At 43.0% G+C, this 21,198-nt stretch overlaps 1 protein-coding gene across 1 annotated transcript in view; it reads left to right on the forward strand.

Moving 5' to 3' along the window:
• Positions 1–16,485: 16,485 nt before the first annotated feature.
• Positions 16,486–21,198, forward strand: part of LOC138488826 (retinol dehydrogenase 7-like) — a 184,941-nt gene continuing 180,228 nt past the window's right edge. The window contains exon 1 of the mRNA XM_069616156.1: positions 16,486–16,752. Within this exon, the coding sequence (XP_069472257.1) occupies positions 16,738–16,752 (15 nt within the window). The 5' untranslated portion in view covers positions 16,486–16,737. The remainder of the gene's footprint in view (positions 16,753–21,198) is intronic.

Below are 21,198 nucleotides of genomic sequence, written 5' to 3' on the forward strand. Positions count from 1 at the left end.
TGCTCCGAGATAGGCCTACTGCTCCACTCAGAAACAGGTATTAGGTTATATCTCTATCTTTATGGTGTTGGCCCCTGCCTCCAGCTGCCCTCAGGTCTAAGCATTGTGTAACATTGTTATCATGTTGGGGTCTGTTCCGTGAGATGGATTGTTGGCGGTAGGAAATGTGTTACACTTCGGTCAATTGTTGTGGACATGAAAGGTAGCGCACTTGGATGGGTCACTGGGGACAGGAAACATATAGCACTTAGATGGAGTGTTGGGGTAGGAAATACAGCACACTTGGGTGAATTGTTAGGAGTAGGAAATATGTTGCACTTAGATGGATTTTTGGGTGTATGAAATGTGTTATATTTAGATGGATTGTTGGGGGTAGGAAATGTATCGCACTTGGATGGATTGTTGGGATTGTTGGGAGTAGGAAATGCATCATACCTAGATGGATTGTTGGGGGTAGGAAAGGTGTCACACTCAAATGGATTGATGGGGTAGGAGATGTATTACACTTAGATGGTTTGTGAGGGATACGAAGTGTGTTAAACTTAGATGGATTGCTGGGGGTAGGAAAGGTGTCGCAATCAGATGGATTTTTAGGGGATGGGGATTGTATGGCACTTGGATGGTTCTTGGGGTGGGAAATGTGACCGCACTTGGGTGGATTTTGTGGGGTGGGCAATGACATTGCACTTAGAAGACTGCACATGTAGGTCAACACATGTTACACCTGGAGCAAACGGTGTAAATTATCATATGCTCTGCACTTGAATATCTAAAGACTAACACATGCCTTGCACTTAGAAGAGATTTGTAGGTCAGCACTCATTTCCGCTCAGAATCATGTGTAGGTTAGCAGATTCTACTGCTGTGAGAAGAACTGTGAAGGTCAGTTCTTGTTTTACTCTTTGAGGCAATTGTGTGGGTTAACACTTGCACACCGAGTAGAATTTCGGGTATACCTTGCACTTGTTTGTACCTGAAGAACTTGTGAAGGCTAGCAATCGGGAGGCACCAAATAAACTGTGGGTTAACAGCTTTATTTCACTTTGAATTAATTAGGTAGTTTGACTTAGGCATTAGACACAAAGAACTGTGAAGGTTAACACTTGCACTGCTCTGGAAGAATTATGAAGGTCAGCACACGCATTGCATTAGAAGAATCAGTGTAGATTTAATTGTCACATTTCACCTGAACAACTGTTAAGGCTTGCACTTGTATCGCACTTGGAAGAGCGGTATTAGATGGTTTGGAGGGTGGCCAGTGCCTTGCATTAGGCTGACCCGTGAGTGGACATTCGCACTGCGCCTATAATGTTAGCTTGCCTTTATGCTCAAGATCTATGTTGGTAACCTTCATTTGCACTTGTAGATCCTAAGTCAGCATTGGTATCCTGATATCACAGTTAGTACCACTCACAGAACTTGGAAGATATTTATTAAGACTTTCAAGGTAGCCTCTCTATGGCGCCTTCAGAATCCTATAGCTTAGATCCCATGGAAGCCTGCTTGTCATGCCTAGAAGATGTACTAGGGCAGCCAGCGTATTGCGCTTGGAAGACTTGAGGGTAGCCTCTCCATAGTGCCTCGAAGAGTCTACAAGGGTAGCTGGTTTTTTGTCCCACAGGAGATCTGATGACATAGCAACCTCAAAGATAAGCTCCTTCTGAGCTCCAGGTACGTATAAACGCACCACTTCAGTGGACATCTGCCACAGGCTTGGCTATCCATCCACACACATTAGAATGCAGCTATGACCTATGACAAAACTCGGTCTAGCTAGACACCTAATGTTTTTAAAACGCCTTACTCCAGACTTGCCTCAACACCTCTGCCTTTGGAATACTGCGACAATCTATGACAAAATGTCAGTCTAGCTGGGTGCATTACTAGTCTCTTGCACTCGCACACACTCGTGACCCCTCTGAGCACCCACCCACATGCCTGTCTCTTGGGTTGCTTACTGGAGCCTGACCAGCCCATATAATGCCTAATCTTGGCCCTACGCACACATGCATTCTAAACCTCAGAATTTCCCATACTCTGGACTGCGGTCCCAGAGGGCCTACGCGCCACAAGTGTGTTGAGTCAGTACTAAAAGGTGCTATATAAATGACAATTACAATAAATGTAATTGAGAAGATGCAATTCGATTCCAACAAGGACAGTTTAGTTACCCTTAATATCAAATTAATCAATACTAACATACCATTATAGGAAGCAATAGTGGTAGACACTGGGGCTCTAAATTATAATGTGAAACCAGATGAAGTACCAACCGAATATATTATACAATGTCTGCAAATCGCCCTTTAAAAAAACTATTTTGTGTAGAAGAATCAATTTAATTTACAAATTAGTGGCACAGCGATGGCACCATCTTTGCACCTTGTCTGGCCAACATATACATGGAAACAGTTATTTACAGTTCTAAAAACCGTTTCAAATAATATCTTTTCCATGAGTGGCTCAAAAAGCAACACCAAATCTTCGATTCACTATGAAGCAGGGGAAAACATATTTACCATTTCTTGACCTTATCATTGTTATTGAACACAATAAATTCTGGTCCACTTTATACTGAAAACCCACTGATCATAAAACATTGTTGATGTGTACTAGTCATCACCCTCAATCATTGCATGATAATTTATCTCATGGGCAATTTCTACAAAGTTAAAGCAATGATCAAAGAAAGGAAGACTACATCAGAGAATCCAAAGTTCTTTCCCAACGTCTCAGACACAGGGGCTATCCTAGGGGCCTATTCAAACAAGCCAGCCAGGGATCCCTCAACAGAGACCGCAGTGATATACTGAATGTATCAACTAAAAACATGAAAATGTTCCAAGTCTTTGGGCCCTGACAGAACTTAAAAACAGTCATCCATGTAGCACTTGTGCACCTTGCCGCTTCACTAAGTGTACCTTAATTTCTTTTAGGAACAACGGAGCACATTCTAGTCTCAACAATCTCGATTCTGAGGTGGGGTGTTCTGATAGCCACTTAGCCACATATTATAGTTGACTAGCTAGGTAATAGATCTCTTATTTTGTCAGTTTTATACCCCCTTTATCATGCGTATTCTGCAACTTCCAAAGGGCGATTCTGTTCCTAGTCCCGTGCCATAGAAATTCCCTGCATATGCTCTGTAGCTTAATAAAGAATCGCCTCAGTATCAGGTATGGTATGTTTCCGAAAAAATGTAATAGTCTTGGCAATACCACCATCTTCAGCAGCGCCCCTCTTCCCATCATTGCCAAGGGGAGCTTAGACCAGAACCTCATACTATTTTCAATTTTCTGTACCGCTTTCTCAGTGTTATGCTGGTGTTCTGCCTCTACCTTGTGATAAATGTCTACCCCTAGGTATCTGAACGTGTTTGACTCCCATGGTATTTGTAAGACTGGTAATTGATTGCGTGGGACTCCCGCATACCTGCCTAGTGGGAATATGCATGATTTTCTGGGGTTCACCGCTATTCCAGATATCGATGCAAATCGCTCCATCACCTCCAAGATATACTGGAGATTTTCTTCAGGGTATCGTAAGTACAGCAGCATGTTGTCTGTGTATATCGAAATTAAATGTGGCTCCCCTTTTATTCCAATCCCTATTACCTCATACTGCTGCCTCAGGTATATTGCCAGGGGCTCCAGTTCTAAGATATACAGCATCGGAGACCACGGGCATCCTGTTGCAAAGCTATGTTATATATAATAGAGCTGTGATTTTTGCACTGTTGTCCTCAAGATAGCCTTATTCATGTGTTGCTTAGCCTCAATCACATTTAAGTCACCCACAATTCAGTACACCTTCATTTTCTAAAACTTTCACAGATATTATAAATGTATTAGATTTACTTTATTTGCTTAGAGAATGTTGCCTATTGTGAAGGCATCATGAAGTAGACACAGGCAACAGAAATGTAGTTGGGGATACAAACTTGTATTTAACGTAAAAAGGGTTGGAAAAAGGCCTATCTTGCCCTATGCTGAAGTGGGATTTCCCAACCTGAAGGAAACTAAGGTTAGTCTGTGCCAGGATGTCCAAAGAAAACAAATGTTTATTGTTTCGTCTTTACCGTTTCTTGCTTGGCCACTTCTCATTTATTGCCACTTCATACACTTCAATGGCTCATGCCAATCTTTGGTTTCTCAAAGCACATAGCCTCAAATGGCTCTTGCCAATACCGTTTCACACAGTTCCCAATGGTTTGTGCCAATGCTTGTTTTCTTTAATCACACAGTTTCAGAATGGCTCTTGCCAGTGCTTGTTTTCTTTAATCACAGTTTCAGAATGGCTCTTGCCAGTGCTTGTTCTCTTAGACTACACAGTTTTGCAATGGCTCTTGTCAATGATTGTTCAATTAGGTGAGGCAATTCCTTTATAACCTTATTTTCAGCAAAATGGCTTTAATTCATATCCATATTCAAAAGCACTTGCTTTCACTCTCAACACAGGTTAATTTTATCATCTTCTTGGCTTTCAATAACACTATTGTAGTGTCAGCAACATCAGTAAAACAACTTTAACCCTTGAATAGCTTTGGCAATGCTAGTTGACACCTTCCACATTGGTAACTTGAGCATTACTCTCCCAACCTCTCCTTAGACAACACATAATGTTCCCTTGGCTTTTATGCAATAAGCGTACAACTCTCTCCTTCCTTTTACTTCCCAACAATGCTGGCATTAAAGATTCAGTCTTATTGTAAAGGAACAGTTTGCTTTCAAGCTGTCTTTCTACAGCAAAGCCATTTAACAATGTGTTGCACTAAATTGCTGTTCAAGTGTGAGTTCCTTTTCTCTTGCGAACATGTTCAACAGTATCTCATTTACTTGCGTTCGCGTGCAAGACCACTCAGGTCCCGATTCTTAACTTGGCGCAGTGAACGTGCTAAAGAGCACGATTCACTGCGCCAAATCAGGACGCTCATGCTCCACCACTATTCTCAAGTGGGCCTGGGCATCCTCGTAGTGCACGACAGTGCGCCTTCAGCATTGTGCCTGTTTTTGGCTTAACAGGTGCAATCCTGAAATCTCTGCAGAATTTTTGTAAAATAACGACATATTCGTTATTTTACAAAACAGCTGCCGGAAACACAGGTGTATATGAATACTTTAATATACAACAAAGTAGGCAGCTTCAAGGTTGCAGGATACAACGTTGAAGCTGCTTACTTTGCATATGAAAGTGTACATATACAACCGTGTGGAATATATAAACGCTTTCATATACACCAAAGTAAGCAGCTTCAACGTTGTATCCTGCAACGTTGAAGTTGCTTACCTGCACTGCAACAAGGCTTCTTTTGGCACTCCTCCAGAATAACGGCACCAAAATGGTGCTGTATATGTTTGCCACTTAGCGCACATATCAAACTGGAGGAGTGCCACAAGAATACCAGTCTAAAGAGGCAGGTAACGAATGTGGCGGTTGCTAGGTTGGTTTCCAACCCATCCTAGCAACCGCCACATGTATTCCTAAAGCGGCGCATTCCTACCGACTTCGGAAGAATGAGCCACCTTCAGAATAGGTTTTTATCGCTTTTAATTACTTTTTCGGTACTTAACACCATTTGAGAATCGGGCCCTCAGTGTTTCTTATGTCAGTGAAACTCACTGGTGGTTGCGCTTGCATTTCAGGTATACGCAAACCTTCCTGCACTCTCCTTCCGTCTTCACAGGGTCTTCAACCTGCCACGTGGCCACTCTGGCGTTCCCGCAATGCCCACAGGTAATGAGCACTCTTTGTGGGGATCAATGGGATGGCTCTCTTTAGCCCAGCTTCCCACTGCACCGACTCTGAATAACGGAGCTTGCGCTCCAGCACCACTCATGGGACCTGCATCAACCAGCAAAGGGGTCAGAGTCTCAGCGCGCCTTTTGTCACAGAACGGTTTCTCAGCGCTCCCTCTTCGCCAGCCAGTTCCTTGCTAGCTTCTTCCTCCTACTCTCTGCTTTAGGTGGCAAAGCCTTTTATATCCGTTAGGAGTGTTAAGTAACCTCAGGTGTGGGTCACTAATTCCAGTTGCCTAACTGGCCAAAGCTATTAGGTGGACTTGCCTGGTTGTTCCACCTCCATATCTCTTTAGTCCTCTTCTTCGTCTCAGTACCAGTGTGGTGTGTATATGTATGAATGCCTAACGGGAAATGGGGGTCTTCTGACGTACAATACCCTGCAAACGTCTGGGGGATTGATGGAACATCTTGAAAGGGAAATGGGGTATAGCGCGTCTCACCCAAGGGTGCCTCATCCCCACTCTCAAGTCTCCTCCTCCCAGGTGATCCTCCCTCGCATATCCACCCCCAGGGTCAGGATCCAAAAGCCATGAGTTTTCCCTGCCCCCTGGGAGGAGGATATATGGGGAAAAGAAGTGAGGACGCCCTCCGATTCCTCACAATAACTACATTATTCAGTCTGTCAAGGAGGCCAACATGGTTACCGTTGTAATTTGCACATAAGGTGACCATCATTCACGTGACTACGTGACCCGTTCCTTAATTTATTAGTGGCACTCCCAACATGGCACCCACGTATATGCTTGTGGACGCCTAATCGTATAACCGCTGTCTTCATTGCCACTTATACAGATTAATCGACCGATAGACAAGCTTTCACCTTTTATTGAACATCTAATACAGAGTTATAATGTGACTATTTTTATCATAGGAAACATTTCACTGTCCCTACAAGAAGATTGAATTGCTTAACCCGACACCATGAGCAGTTTCGTCACATGTATGCAAAGATGCACATTGTTGGGACATTTACATCACTTTAAGAGCTACTCCTCTCATTTAATAAGTACATCATTTTTTTCTTTGACATTGTACTATGTGTAGGTGTATTTATTATTTTGATATTTTGCTTACAGTCTATCATTTAACAAAGGTGAACAGGCAATACTCTGGAGTTATTCTTTAAACGAGAGGGCCTTTGATCATGCGGGTATTCATATTCCTTGAGACATTCTCTTCAGAAGGTGTGTTGTATGCCAGTTTTAACTTGGTCTGTATTATTTTTTCAGATTTTTGTTAGTATACTTAATTGTTTTTCAAATGTTTGTTCAGGACTAGATTGCAATCCTGTGTGTTTGCGCCAGAATCTGTCTTTTTTTAAGAAACAGGTTCTATCTATATCTTCTCTCTCATTGTGTTTTGTTTTGTGGTTAAGAAATAATCCTATAGATGACCTATGAACTTTTGTGCATAAGGAAGATAACGTGCGGCAAGCAATCCAGCAATTTTGGTGGTCAAAACCTGTCATGTTAGACGGATTCTGTTTTAATTTTGTCAAAATAAATGTGAATATTATTTTTTATGATTTTGAGGTTGTATTTCCCCACTTGTTCTACATTTGTTATTACTATTTCAATGCACAATAATAAAAATGAATGGAACTTTTTATACAGGGGTGATTGGTTCTCCTGTGTGTAAGTGATATGAGTGTTGTACAAAGGTTTTTTTTCTTTTGTTGTTGGTGCCTCTGCTTATTAATTAATTGGTTAACAATTGATTAATCCTGTAACTTTGCTCAACTTTATTGTGAAGTGTTTATGATTTAACAATTTTTTAATAAAAATGTCTTTGTTTAATTGTTCACACATCATTACTCCCTATTGCCAAGTTTCTACAAATTTGCACTATTTTGGCACAAACGAGATTATTTTGTGGTTACATTTGTTGTGAACGTTAGTTTAGGGGCCCCTTCTTAGTCCTTAACAGGAACAGCCCAATGGTTCCCACTTAAGGGCACCCTTTTGATTCACAAACCATTCCCAGATCCAGCCTGTATAAAGTCACGCCATCAACAAATGCATGCGGGATAAACACATGGTATGCATATTTGAGAAGGGCACGGCTGGCCTAGTGAAATAACTTAATTCCTGGAAATGTCATCGTTAGACAGAATTCATACATTTCAAATATGTCATAAGTTTGATCTCTCCTACACTTACATCATTAGTAGAACTTTTTATATATGTTTCCTCAGTTAAGGCCCCTTTGGCGAACCAGTGATCTGAGCCAATGCTTATTTTGGGGAATCTATCAGCTGAAAAGGGTTTCACAGTTGAGTCTGTATGCTGTGATGAATACTGTGGAGTCATCACTAAACGCCAGCTTGAAGTCTCCTCCCATGTGGCCAGGGAAAGGCAGCCGCTACCTGAGCCTAACTCTTGGGTGGTATCAGGGGGAAGGATCACATGAGAGGATAAGGCTGTCAAGGGGAAGGCATGACTCCACTATTAGAGACATGGTATTGATCTTCCTCTGAGGATGAAATGAAGTAATTCCCGGATATTTAATGGCATACTATCAATGTACCAATCCCGCTTATGTGAAATTGCAGATTCTTTCCACAATCTCAAGCTCATCTTAGTTTAGTAACACTCAGTATGTACAACAATTTGATGTCATTAGAAATAAAATAGAAAAACTTAATGTTACACATTTTTCCTGGGACTTCAATACCCACAATGCTAAAAGCTCTGGGATGAACAAGAGGAGCTTAGAGGCAATGAGGACTCAGAATGGTGAATACTCAAAGATGCGGTCTGTTGATTGCCAATTCAAGCACCAGAATGGGATATTTAAACCCTGAGATGAAACCCAGCTGAGGAATGAGTAGAATGATGGTTATGGTGAAGGTGAAGCAGAGGAAGGTGGTTGTGGCACAGTTGATGGCGATGCAGGAAGCGTAGCTGGATAAGCTATCATCATCCAAGGTGCAGAGGCAGCCGAGGAGAAAAGCCTGCTTGCAGGAGCCACCCCGACAAGGGAAAACAAGGAAGACTGCACGGTATATGCAGCACAAGAAAGTGTACTAAAAGCAAGCCAAGGGGAGAAGAGAGGCTTTCCGAATGGCATGCGGCAGATGGGCATTGCAGCGGAAGGTCAACAGGGTGGTTGTCGCTACCGAAGACCGCTGCATCACTCACCAGAGACTTGCAGAGGTGAGGAAGAAAGCTAACCGGAAGCAAGAGGACCACCGCAAAGCCAAAGAGCCACCTGAAGCCAATGCATAGTAACAGAGAGCTGGCAGAGAGGTAATGCTAACACCAGGACGCTTGATTCTCTAAGACTGTTACAGAAACCGAGTTTTGAATACCTAACTATTGATAAAACAAAGCAAAACTTATTTGATGGATATCAAACAGTTAAAGAAGATGAAATAAATTGGCAAAGAGGAAAGTTTCCTCATAGGGGAATACAAGAGGGGAAAGTTTGTGAACAGCATTACCCAAAGTCAAGAGCTGTCAAACGACTTTGGGTAGAATGCCAGTGAAGAAAGCCTCAAACCAACATTACCTACAACCAAGAGGCTATGAGAAATATGTGTTAAAAATAACTCTGGGAAAAGTTCACAACCAGCATTTCTATCAGCCAAGAAGTTGTGAAAAACCCTTATGAAAGCAACTGAAGTATAAAAAATCCTTTTGAGAGATATACTTTTGAGCAAACATATATCTCACCCTTTCTACAGCCAAGAGATTGGTAACCATACCAAAGGATTGGTGTGTAGAATATCGGAACCATTCATGCTATAATGTTTGCAGTTAGTTGTAGGCGATTTCTTCCTAGTAGGCCAGTATTCCAGGAGAGGCCTTAAAGTAATTGATCCTGGGAAGCGAGTTAACCAGGAAAGATGATGATGGTTTGCTATAATTGTGGCAGAGATATATGTGGGAAGACCTTTTGTTGAATGAAGAGAATGTATGTACTTTGCCATTTACTGAAAAGCAGTAAAATCAACAAAGACAAGTTGCTTTTTTGGCTATCCTAACAAAACGTTTTATTTTATGAAGTATTGAAAAAGAGTGTTGTGCTACCATGACAAGAAGTTTTTTTTTTGAAGAAAGTGTCCTATGATTACAGAAAAATTGCATTTTGTTTTGGAGCATGTGTTTAGGGGGGGAGGGGAAGTTAATCTTCCCTTGCAAGAGGGAGATTGTGCAAGATATTGAGCTGTTGGGACTGTCAACCATCTGTGGTGAGAAGAACATGTGTGGTTTCTCTAAGAAAGACTTTGTGGTTGAAAAAGACGTTTCTAATTCTTTGAACAGAACTTTGTTGAACCAGAACTATATGTTGAGTATTCCTAAATTGATCCAGGGGAAGGGAACACAACCCTGATCCCAAGGAATACTAACAAGAACATTTGAGTTTGTATTACAAAACCGTTTTGTTGAACCAAAAGTCAGTCATATTTTCCTTGTATAATTAGATTGTGTACATTAGTGTGAGGGCCAGAGGTATTTTGGACACTAGATAATTTTTCTTTAGTTTTAGTTTGCTAGGTAGGGACCTCTCTGTTAGGTTAGGGAATGTTTGGATATCATCACATGTCTTGATGTAAATCTTATAGGCCTCAGGCAAGCAATCACCCATGCCTATCAATTCTCACAACCACCCAAGCTAGAAATAAATTATCTTAAATGCAAAGCATGTGCTTTCAAAAAGGGAGATATGTCAGGAATCCTATTATTGTCCATCCCATAGAGTTGCTTCGTAATATAAAATGCCTTGGATTAAAATTAACAACAGGCTTTATTCAACAGGTGGATGTTATCAACAAACGGCCCCAATTGATCACTGCCCTCTGGAGCTGTGATACATGTTGTGGGGGCTATAGCCTCTTACCCTATGTTAAGGCTTACAAGTCTAAAATGGGTGCCATAGTGTTCTTTGATGCTTTAGTGTGGGCCACTGGTATCATGAAATGGATGAACCGATTGGAGGGATATACATGGAAAGGGTTGCTGGGTCTCCCCTCTAGCACATTCATTGAATATAGTTGGGCTAATGTAGGTGCAGTTTCTCTGTGTTCCATGCAAAATGCATGGATCGTCAATTTTATGGCCACGTCCTTGCTGCATCAAGCTATTAACTGATGGCCGGACTTTGAGAAGTAATCAAAGCAAAGAGGCTGACGACCTCAATAGCTTTTTCCATAAATGTCACTTTTGGTTAGGAAGCGGCCACGCCATTTAGGAGAAGACTAGGGATCTCAATTGGTGAAGACCTATGTTAAACATAACCATGCTTCACTGGATCAGAATAATAATAGTGATAGTTTGAAACAAATAAATAGTGATGGGGCGTATATAAAGGTCTGCTCAGTTGTCCAGATATGTCAAATCTATGTCAAGTTATCGCCTTCCAATAGTGTGAGACAGAACCTTAAGAAGCTAAGAGTTAACCTTGACATTTGAGCGGCCGGGAGGAAGCCCTAGAGTGGACAGAGCATGTTGGTTTTGTAAAACAAATGGATTCGTGTAAATCACCAAGCATACTAATTGCACTTATTTGCACTATATCCACATGCAAATATTATTTGATTTTGTAAACGATTTCATTAGGGCAGTTATGGTCACAACCAAATTGTTACAATTTGGTGATTCATTTGTTTTGGATTGCTCAATATGTTCTTATCGGATGCATGTAAGTGGAGGAGGATAACTGATGTCATATCCTATTGTATTGATTTAATCTATTCTGATTTTATGCAGACAAGGTTTTCCTAAAGCACATTATACTGAATTAAAAGGATGGTCTAGTAAAAATGTTTATTTAAAAAATAGATAGGCCACATAAAAAAAGAAATACTAGCATCCTCCGTTTTAAAACTTCCTATGTAAAATTTTGAGCTATTCAAGCTCAAAATTCGAAAAAGCAAGCACAGGGGAGCAAAGTCTACCGCTGGGTGGCTTTCCCTTCATTAGTGCCGGGACTCGGAGAACGCGGACCGGAGACCAGAGCAGGAAAGCTGCAGCTGAATCTCGGTAAGTGCTATTTATTTTTTTTACAAAAAATAAGCACTAGCTGCGGTTTTTTTTCTAAGTTTTCTGGGCTGGAGGAGCCCGGAAAACTTAGAAATAAAACCGCAGCTTTAAAAACGTTGTATTTATGTTTGCGGTCGCTTTTGAAGTGACCGCAAACATAAATACAACGTTATTGTGTCGGAAAACGCTGCAGTTTTTTTTCCAAGTTTCTCAGGCTCCTCCGGCTCGGAGGAGCCTGAGAAACTTGGAAAGAAAAACCGCAGCATTTTCCAACACAACCGCGTGTGTTTCTACCTGCTGTGGCTATCACTTTGGGTCTCCGGTGCTCCCAGGGGAGCACCGGAGACCCAAATTTATGTATTTATGTTTGCGGTCGCTTCAAAAGCAACCGCAAACAGAAATACAACGTTTTTAAAGCTGTGGTTTTATTTCTAAGTTTTCCGGGCTCCTCCAGCCCGGAAAACTTAGAAATAAAACCGCAGCTAGTGCTTATTTTTTGTAAAAAAAAATAAATAGCACTTACCGAGATTCAGCTGCAGCTTTCCTGCTCTTGTCTCCGGTCCGCGTCCTCCGAGTCCCGGCACTAATGAAGGGAAAGCCACCCAGCGGTAGACTTTGTTTACTACAGCTGGCTGGCTTTTCCTTCATTAGTGCCGCAAAAGCCAGCATAGGAGGGCCTCCATTTCACAAAATGGCTGCGCCCCTGTGCTTGCTTTTTCGAATTTTGAGCTTGAATAGCTCAAAATTTTACATAGGAAGTTTTAAAACGGAGGATGCTAGTATTTTTTTTATGTGGCCTATCTATTTTTTAAATAAAAAATGTTACTAGACCATCCCTTTAATTATTTCGGACCTTTGTCCTATATTCATGACCACCGCAAGCTTTAACTCTGATGTGCACACTATATAGCAACATTTGGGGAATAAAAAGAAATACTACCGTAAAAATCACTTAAACTGAAAAAGGCACTGAATGGGTGGGTCCAATAGCATCATGAACCTGAAGTCTGTCGCTTTGCCTGCATGGGCAGAATTTCGCCCCAAAGTGATGTTATGGGGAAACTGCGCTTTTCACCTCGCTCCTCTTTACTTCTGCACTCCTCCACCCACTTCATCAATCTGCTCCAAACTTCCCAACAATAATATTTGGGGCTGAAACACATTATTTTAGAAACCTGGTGCATACCGACTCCCTAAAATATCATTATATATGAAAGGAGCCCCTCTGTCTTTGTACAAACCCTAAAACCTTGTGCTACTTTCTGCACTGCATTTTTACCCCCACTGTAGGCGGAGGTCTATATTTTTGCTTCAGGCCCATAATCTTTCTATGAAAAGTAGAAGGCCATTTTCCCAGTGCCGCTCCATTGGAAACATCATTGAGGTCCAGCAGCATGGCAGCCTGGGATGGGTATGCTCTGACATGGCCCCGTGCCTGCTGGTCCTAGAGACCCAAGCTACTCCTCACTGATGAGGCCCAACAAGGCCGAAACATGTTTGGGAATGCTTGTGGTCTCGTGCAGAAGGGGTGTGACCTAGCAGTTCGGGCTGGACCGCCCCTTTTGGGGTGGGACCAAGCCTGATTTGCCTATGGTCTTTCCCCTTTGGTAATGGCTTGGCAGGCAAAGAACGATGGTCTGGAGGGATACCCAGAGCAATGTCAGAGGTTAAGATTCATTCTAAACCTTCCAGCCATCACCTCTTTGTTTTAGCCTGTCAGGCTTTACATGGCAAAGTCACAAAGATATACACTCGAACATAGCTATGCCTGGTGGAGCGAACACCTGCACAGCCCTGTGCAATGTTTATAAGCACACTCGGGGGAGCGGTTTCTTTCCTTACATGAAGTGGGATGAATCGGTAATTAAAAATTAAATGTTTATCTAAACTCTCCACGGTGCTGACCCTTTGTCTATTACAATTGTAAGGTGTATGTTGGTGATTGTATGTATGTACGTTTGGTTGGTGAGATCTTGTTTCTTAATTGTAACTTTACAGATGTTACCATTAGTTCAGGAAAATACCACCTTATCTGGGAAATTAACACAAAGGAAACATTACTAAATTCACATCCAGTTTGGAATGTCACTCCAGGGGCGGCATTACAGAAACCAGGGCAAACACCCATTCTTTAAATGTGTTTTTGCACCAAGGCAGTGTTTCCACTAGTCGTGTTTCCGTGCAAAGATGCATTTAAAAAAATGTTCCTGCACTAGGGCAAATTTTGACCAGTGCTAATTGCACTTCGAAATGTTTCTATAATACCACCCTAGCACTTGCCCAGGAAGGCCGGCTACCTCTTTTTTTAGACAGTGGTGCGACTTTTACCCTTCTGGGGATCAGGCCAATGTGTTAGCCTTAAGGGAGTGGGGTGGACAACTAAGTTCTTGTGAGATGTCCCCATCCTTCTTGGAACTGGGTTGGGGGGTAGCAAGTCGGATTTTTATCTCCCCTCACGCTACTTCTTTGTTATGTAAGACAGTTTGCAGTAAGAGGGCAGGCAAGTTTATGGAAATCATGCGCTTTGTGCATGTTAGATTTGCAGTGTTCTCCAATCGCACTGGAGCTTTCTCCTGTGCAATACTAAGCATTGAAGAGGTGGATAAATAGAATTATAGATTTGCTGGCTAAAAAGACTAGAAGACCTGTTACCTCCTAAGATATGCCAAAGCTCAACCAGCCAGCTTCCTGACTGGCTCTGCGGTCTAGTTGCGCCTCTGAGTGTGGTTCACTATCTGATTGGAGGCCTAAGTGCCTTGGGAACATTTCCCAAGCCTGCTAGCTACGTAGTCCAGCAGATGAGAGAAGGCAGAAGCCTGCATTTCCTCTCTATGCCTAGAGGGGGTCTGGAGGACCTTTGGCCCTGCTTGCGTAGCCACTGGTCGCGACCCGAAAGCTCTTCCTTAGTGGAGTTCAATGCTGAAGAGAGCTCAACTTCATGTGGGCGTTTGAGTAGCATTGCTACTTCTTCCTAAATACTGATCAGGGCGAACGTCCAGCACCAGTCTTGTAAAAGATGCTATTTCCACAGGCCGAAGAAATGTGTTGTTCTGCTCAGAGAAAGACTTTATGATCCAAACCATGTTTGCTCCATTCCATCAGGGTGCCCGTGGCACTGCTTTCCTCTGGACAACCAGCAAAAGAACTGTGATTGTGAGAAGGCCCCAATCCCGGGTCTTTGAATCGAACTCCAGAGTACACCTTCTCCTGCATGAAGTCTTCATCAGAACATCTTTAGCTGTACCCTGGGCTCGCTCGGGGGGGGGTGTTTGGTGCGTGAAGCCTGTTTGCCCACTGCTGTAAGGCTCAAAAGGATGAGCTGAATGTTTTGCTGTTTGAGGAAACTAATTCTGAAGGTGAAATTCTCATCCAACATAAACTTTTTGCTTAGGCTGCCTTCATTCAGTCACGGTTCATGCTTACCTGACCGTAGGTCCTGCTCAAAGCAGCGGGTTGGTACGTTTTTCTTTTTCCTTCAGCGTTTCATTGACCTGCATACACACCCATATTAACTGTAATGCCCATCGACTTTTATTAAAATGGTCAATCTGTTTTCGACCTTTCTAATTGTCTCGAACGACTTACTTTCAAAATGTTTCCTTTTGGTCGTGCACTCTGTTCAACCAGAATTCGACCATTTATTTTTATTATGGGTGGGGGCCGAGCCTCCTTACCCCATGCTCTCACCTCTCTGCCCTGTATCCCCCAATCAACCCCCCCAATACTGAACATAGACCTATACCTATAAAAAAACGGGTCCAACACAAGTGAATGACCGTAATGAAAACTTTTAAAAGTCAATTGTTCCAAACACGGTTGACTCTTTTCCTCACTGTTTCTGTAGCAATATCATATTTTCTGTGGTAATCAGTTGATTTGCATTCTTAATTATTTTACCTTTACAACTATTTGAGTGATCAGCAATTTCTTGCATATGCTTGTATCTCCCCTACAGTATGCCTGCAGCTCAGCCCGCGCTACCAGAATGCGAGCCAAGGACAGTTTCAAAGTGTTCCTGGTGTTCTTCTGGGTTGCCTTCCCGACAAGGTTGTTGTGGAAGATTTGGCTTGGCAGATTTTTAAGTTTCTGGTCACTCTTCCTTCTCAGGTTGGCTAGAAGAATTATTGGGATATAAATATACACCCACACAAGTTTGTCTCACTTGTATTAAATTGATAATACTGTACATAGGCTCATTCTTTCCTTGAGCCCCCCGGCTTGGGTAGGCCTTCTGAACATATGTATAGCATGTGTCTGTGTGTCGTTGTACACTTGCCACATACCCCTGCGTTTCATAGAGATGACTGTCTGCTGGGAGCAGAGACTTGTGCAAAGATTGAGGAGTTGACACTGGCTCCGTGAAAGATGGAGTTGATTATGGAGAAATAATCAGTGAATACGCGCACCATATGCAGACTAAATACTAGCAGAGGGAGAAAATATTGGCAAAGCAGGTTCAAAGATACATTAACTGGAACACCCATTAAAGCAGCACATTTCTAAATAATGTAACGTGTAAATGACCGCCAAAAGATGCTGGTTAGTGGTTACATATGTAAAATGTGTGTAGTCTGCCCACGCCTGCTGATTCTTTGTGTAAAAGTGCACTCTAATCTAGTGAAGACAATTTCCCTAATGCGGTTGACCTGTCCAGCCTCTGGGATTAAATAATTAGCAGCGGAAGGATACGTGCCGCAAGGAGCAGGCTACCGACAGCATCAGGCACGGATTAGGACAGAAGAGAGCCCAGGGCCAGAGCAGAAATGACAGCCTGTTTCTAAAAGTGGGCACTCCTGTTACGGGACAGCACCAGGAATCGGGGGGGGGGTTCACCTGAGGCCTGCTGGAAAGCCCCGCGCAATGGATGCCGGGAGGGTAATCCCGCTCTTCGCTTCAGTTTACGATACGTGCGGTCGGCAGCTCGCATCGGTCTGTGTTTGACAGTAACTCTTCCAATGGCCCACGTAAATGTGAGTACCTTCACCAACATTCAGTGAAATGTATTTCAAATGTCGCGATATCTCTTCTTGGTCTTTCCTCTCTTATCGTGCTCGCTACAATCGTGGGCTTGCACGTGTATTTAGTGCGCTGCGCTCTAACGCATTGCTGCAAACGTCTTTCATTGTTAGCCTCTCAATTCAGTATCGATGCATTTCTTTGACGTTGTAACATTAGAGAATCCACAGCGGGCTGGACTTTGTTTTGTGGGTTAGAGTTTTGAAAACATTTCGAAATCCGGGTGATAAGGTGGTCTACCCTGAAGCCGTCCTAGAGTCCTGTAACCCTACTATGTATTGCAACCAGTCAGAGCCCACAAACCTTTACACAGAATGAATTTGATTTCCGTGGTAGTGCAATATTTGGATATGCATTCTTGTTTTGTTTGATAATCAAAATGTGCAATGACGATGAAATAGACCCTTTATAAATGCAGATTAATTCTCAAAACATTCATTACAATGTTTAATTAATTTATTTGTAGAGCGCACTACAGCCCACAGGCATCAAGGCGCTATAATCGGAGTTTAGGCTTAATTCAGGGTTACAGGAATGCAGCTCAGCAAAGGTAACTTGGTACAGGTAGTTTGGTTACATATATAGCGGTACATACAGGTATATAGGTACACTGACAGTGATACATAGAATAGGTACATGTGCAGTTGTCAATCAAAGAGCCTGGTTTTGATGGCTTTCCGGAAGGCTGCATGAGAGTCAATCGCCCTGATGTGGGATGGGAGCGCGCTCCAGAAAGTGATGGCCATAGTTGGGAAGCTGGTACCGCCCGCATGGACTTTGTGGGTTAAGGGTACTGTGATCCTATTGGAGTATGCCGCTCTGGTGGGCTTAGAGGGAATAGGTTTAGATATCCTATGTGATAGGTAGGGAGGTGCCAGGTCATGGACACACTTGCGTGTCAAGGCGAGTGTTTTGAAGGCAATCCTTTCCTTAACAGGAAGCCAATGGACCTGCCTCCTGACCTCAGAGATGTGGTCTCTTTGTGAGATGCCTGTAGCTGCACGCAGAGCGTTTGTTTTGTGCTAGTTGGAGTTTGGCAAGATTCTTACATGATGTCCCTACAAAGAGGGCGTTACAGTAGTCCAGCCTTGACCCAATTATTGCCCGAGCACTGGTGAGGCAGTTCTGTTGGGATAAGAAAGGTCTAGCTGCATTGAGCAGTTTGGAATGATACGCAGAGGAAGATGCTATGGCATTTACCTGCCTATTCATAGTCAGGTTAGGTTACAGGTACACACCCAAGGTCTTAATGGTGTGGGAGACAGCAATGGGGATGTTATCAACGGTGAAGGAGCTGTACTGCTTGTCTAGTTTACAGAGGCCTCGTGAAGAGTTACACAGGTTTACTTTACTTGTTCCCACCTATTTTATATCATAATACATTTTGCCAATATACATGCCAACAATGATGAAGTGAGAATAGCCGAACACACTCAGACAAGCTTTTACGTACTGGGAAGTTAACGAAACACATGCATGGTTGACAAAATTAAGCAATGACTGCCAACTGTTTAGAAGATCTAGAAGCTGTTTCCTTATAATGTAGCCTTCTCATGATTATTGCGGCTATTTGCCCAGTTTTCTCTAAATTAAGACCAGCAGGTCTTTGGTCACAGCCCTTATTCATCTGCCTGTGAAAAGACTTACATTATATCACTAAAGTAGACTGGGTGGTTATCGTGCACGCATAACATATGGGCAGTCTTCCTATGTTTATTCTGAAGGTGGGACGACCTCCCTGTTGTATAATCATCTTGTCTTCAAGTGACGCTGTTGGAGACCATCTTCCTCTGGAAATACACTAAGAAGAGGCGTTTAACTGGCTTATCCTGGCATGCAATTTATCCATGTTTTCCTTCCAATTGCAATCTTGCATAAAACAATGCTACGCCTTCGCTCTATCTAGACTTACGGAATTGTTTAGGGATATAAAACTTCCCCAACCATCTCTGTTTGGTATTTTAGCGGTTTCCTCAATATTAACATTTTTGATGTGCCTCTTAATGGTCATCAACTAAGCTAAACAATTCCCTAAATAACATAGGATTTTTTCTGTCGACTTCTCATATTTGTTGAAAGATGTATTTGTTTATTTTGGATAGTTAGTGTAACACTGACGGGGCTCATTGCGGCCAGTTCCGGACTCTAGATTATGCATAAACGTACTGCTTTCCGTTGATAAAATTGGTTAAACAGACTCATATATTCCGGTTGGATGTGATCATGGGTTAATCCAGCACTTGCCAATCTTCTGGGAGTGGGTTCAGAAGCAGGGATGCCAATGTTCATTCTTATAAGGTAGTGGATTGGACTGATGATGCAGACCGGTCTGAAGGCACAGGGAGTTCTGCATTCCAGGGGTCACGTAGTCAAAGGGATGTGCCCCTGGGATTTTTCCACTTTAAGCTTTATACATGACTGAGGGCGATCCTCTGAGCACCAGAAAATCAAAGTTTCTTCAATTGGCATTTAGTGTAGGAAATGTGTCCGTGGGCAACCAGAGCACTTGCTCCAGTAGGCCTGTGGCATTGGCGCAGAGAACATTTTTCATTCCTTGAGAGTTATTGGAGGACTTTTCATGTGGATTTTGTCTCATCCCATGTTGTCAGATGAAGGCTCATCCTGGCAATTTGATTTTGCACTGCTAAACTATCTGTAGGATTTTGGGGATGCCGATGTTGATTATGCTTCAATAATGCAGGACCACCAAAACCAGGGACCCTGTAAGTTTCATCTGATGTCTAGTGTGAGAATAGTAGGAACCTATAGATGATGGGGAGTTGATGATACGGGCCGCTTTGTTCATTTGGGGGTTAGAAGCAAGAATATTAGTCAGAACCTATGTTTTCTGTTTTTGACCGTTCCCAGGTGTATGCGTCTGCTGAATAATATTTCCTTGGCATCTGCTTCACCCAGCGCCATGATTTCTGTTTTTGGACTATTTCAGAAAGGTGCATGTCACTTTTATCCTAAAAGAATTACTATCAGCCACATTGTGATGTTAGCCTGGACCCCAATTATTTTTCCAGGTGTGAATGTGACCGTTTCATCAGCGTACATCTGATGATGATTAATTACTTGTGACCCTGTGTGTCTGTATATGTTAAACCGGATATGTGAGAGGGATGAGCACCCCAGTACACCACATAGGACGTTGCACCTACACCTTTTGGCGTCAGCGTTGCAGTAACATCCTGATTTTTATTACCTATTTCACTCGTGAGAGCTATGTCCAAAATGCTGCATAACTACAATATATGCAGTAGTGCATACGCTTCTACACTCCTGCACTGTGTGCTCTAACGTTGGTGCAGGAGCACAGAGCCCCTCTTCAAAATGCCCGCCATGTTAACACTGGAGTGTTAACCCTTCTTCGCGTCCCAACCTGAATCTTGATCGGGCAGCAGCTGTTCAAAGCTGCCCAATCACGAAGCCGGCAGGAGTAGCCGGCTCCTCACCCAAGGCCTGCATGCAAGGCCCCGTTTATCCCTGTTTGCGCCGGTGTGAGTCAGGGTGGCTACGTGCACCACACCTACATCTCTGAGGTAAGCGTGCAGCCTTTGCACCCTTAAGCATACACATAGCCACTGGTGCTGTTCCCACTTTGTGTAGCCTATTAGGTTACCCCCTACTATTCCGCGCCTCAACTGCAAACTCCACGGTCCGAGCAACCAGCATACCTAGTAGAGCGTCGGGCGACGTACCAGCCCGCCCAAGTCTTGCTCTCCTGGTTTCATAAGCCTGCCGCCTCAACTGACAATGTAAATTTACTTTGTGAGACTTTCAGCTCACCGCTGCATTCTGACCTGGCGCCACTCTTTCCTCTACCAAAGTGTCTTGCTAACCTAGCACCTGCCCCACACAGCACTCCGCAATGAGTGCTACATCTACACTTGTGCCTCGTATTACAAACTGTCTACAAGCCACACTTAGCCAGTCCGTGTAAACGGATCTCAGGTGGAACCTTGCCCGTACTCCCAACTGACTTTATGCCTAGCATGTATTGTAAAGTGATCTCTTGTCTAGCTCTGCACTGTAAACAATTGTCATGTTGCACCTAGCCTTGCATTGAGAATTTATCGTATATGGCACCCAGCCTTGCACTGTAAAAGGTCTCTACATTGCATCTAGCCTCGCACTGTAAACAGTTTTTATGTTGTATCTATCCTTTCATTGAGAATTGATTCTATGCTGCACCGAGCCTTGCACTGCAAAGAGATTTCATGTTGCACCTAACCTTGTACCGTAGACGGTTTTATGTTGCATCTAGCCTTGCACTGTAGAATGTTTTCATGCTGCATCTAGCCTTACAATGTTAACGGTGTCTATGTTGTATCTAGGCACGGCTCTAGCCTTGCCATCTAGAGTGCCCACTGTAAACAATAGGATCAGGCTGCCAA

The sequence above is a fragment of the Ambystoma mexicanum genome, chromosome 9, assembly GCF_040938575.1.
Source record: "Ambystoma mexicanum isolate Mex_15411 chromosome 9, UKY_AmexF1_1, whole genome shotgun sequence".
Taxonomy (NCBI): Eukaryota; Metazoa; Chordata; class Amphibia; order Caudata; family Ambystomatidae; genus Ambystoma; species Ambystoma mexicanum.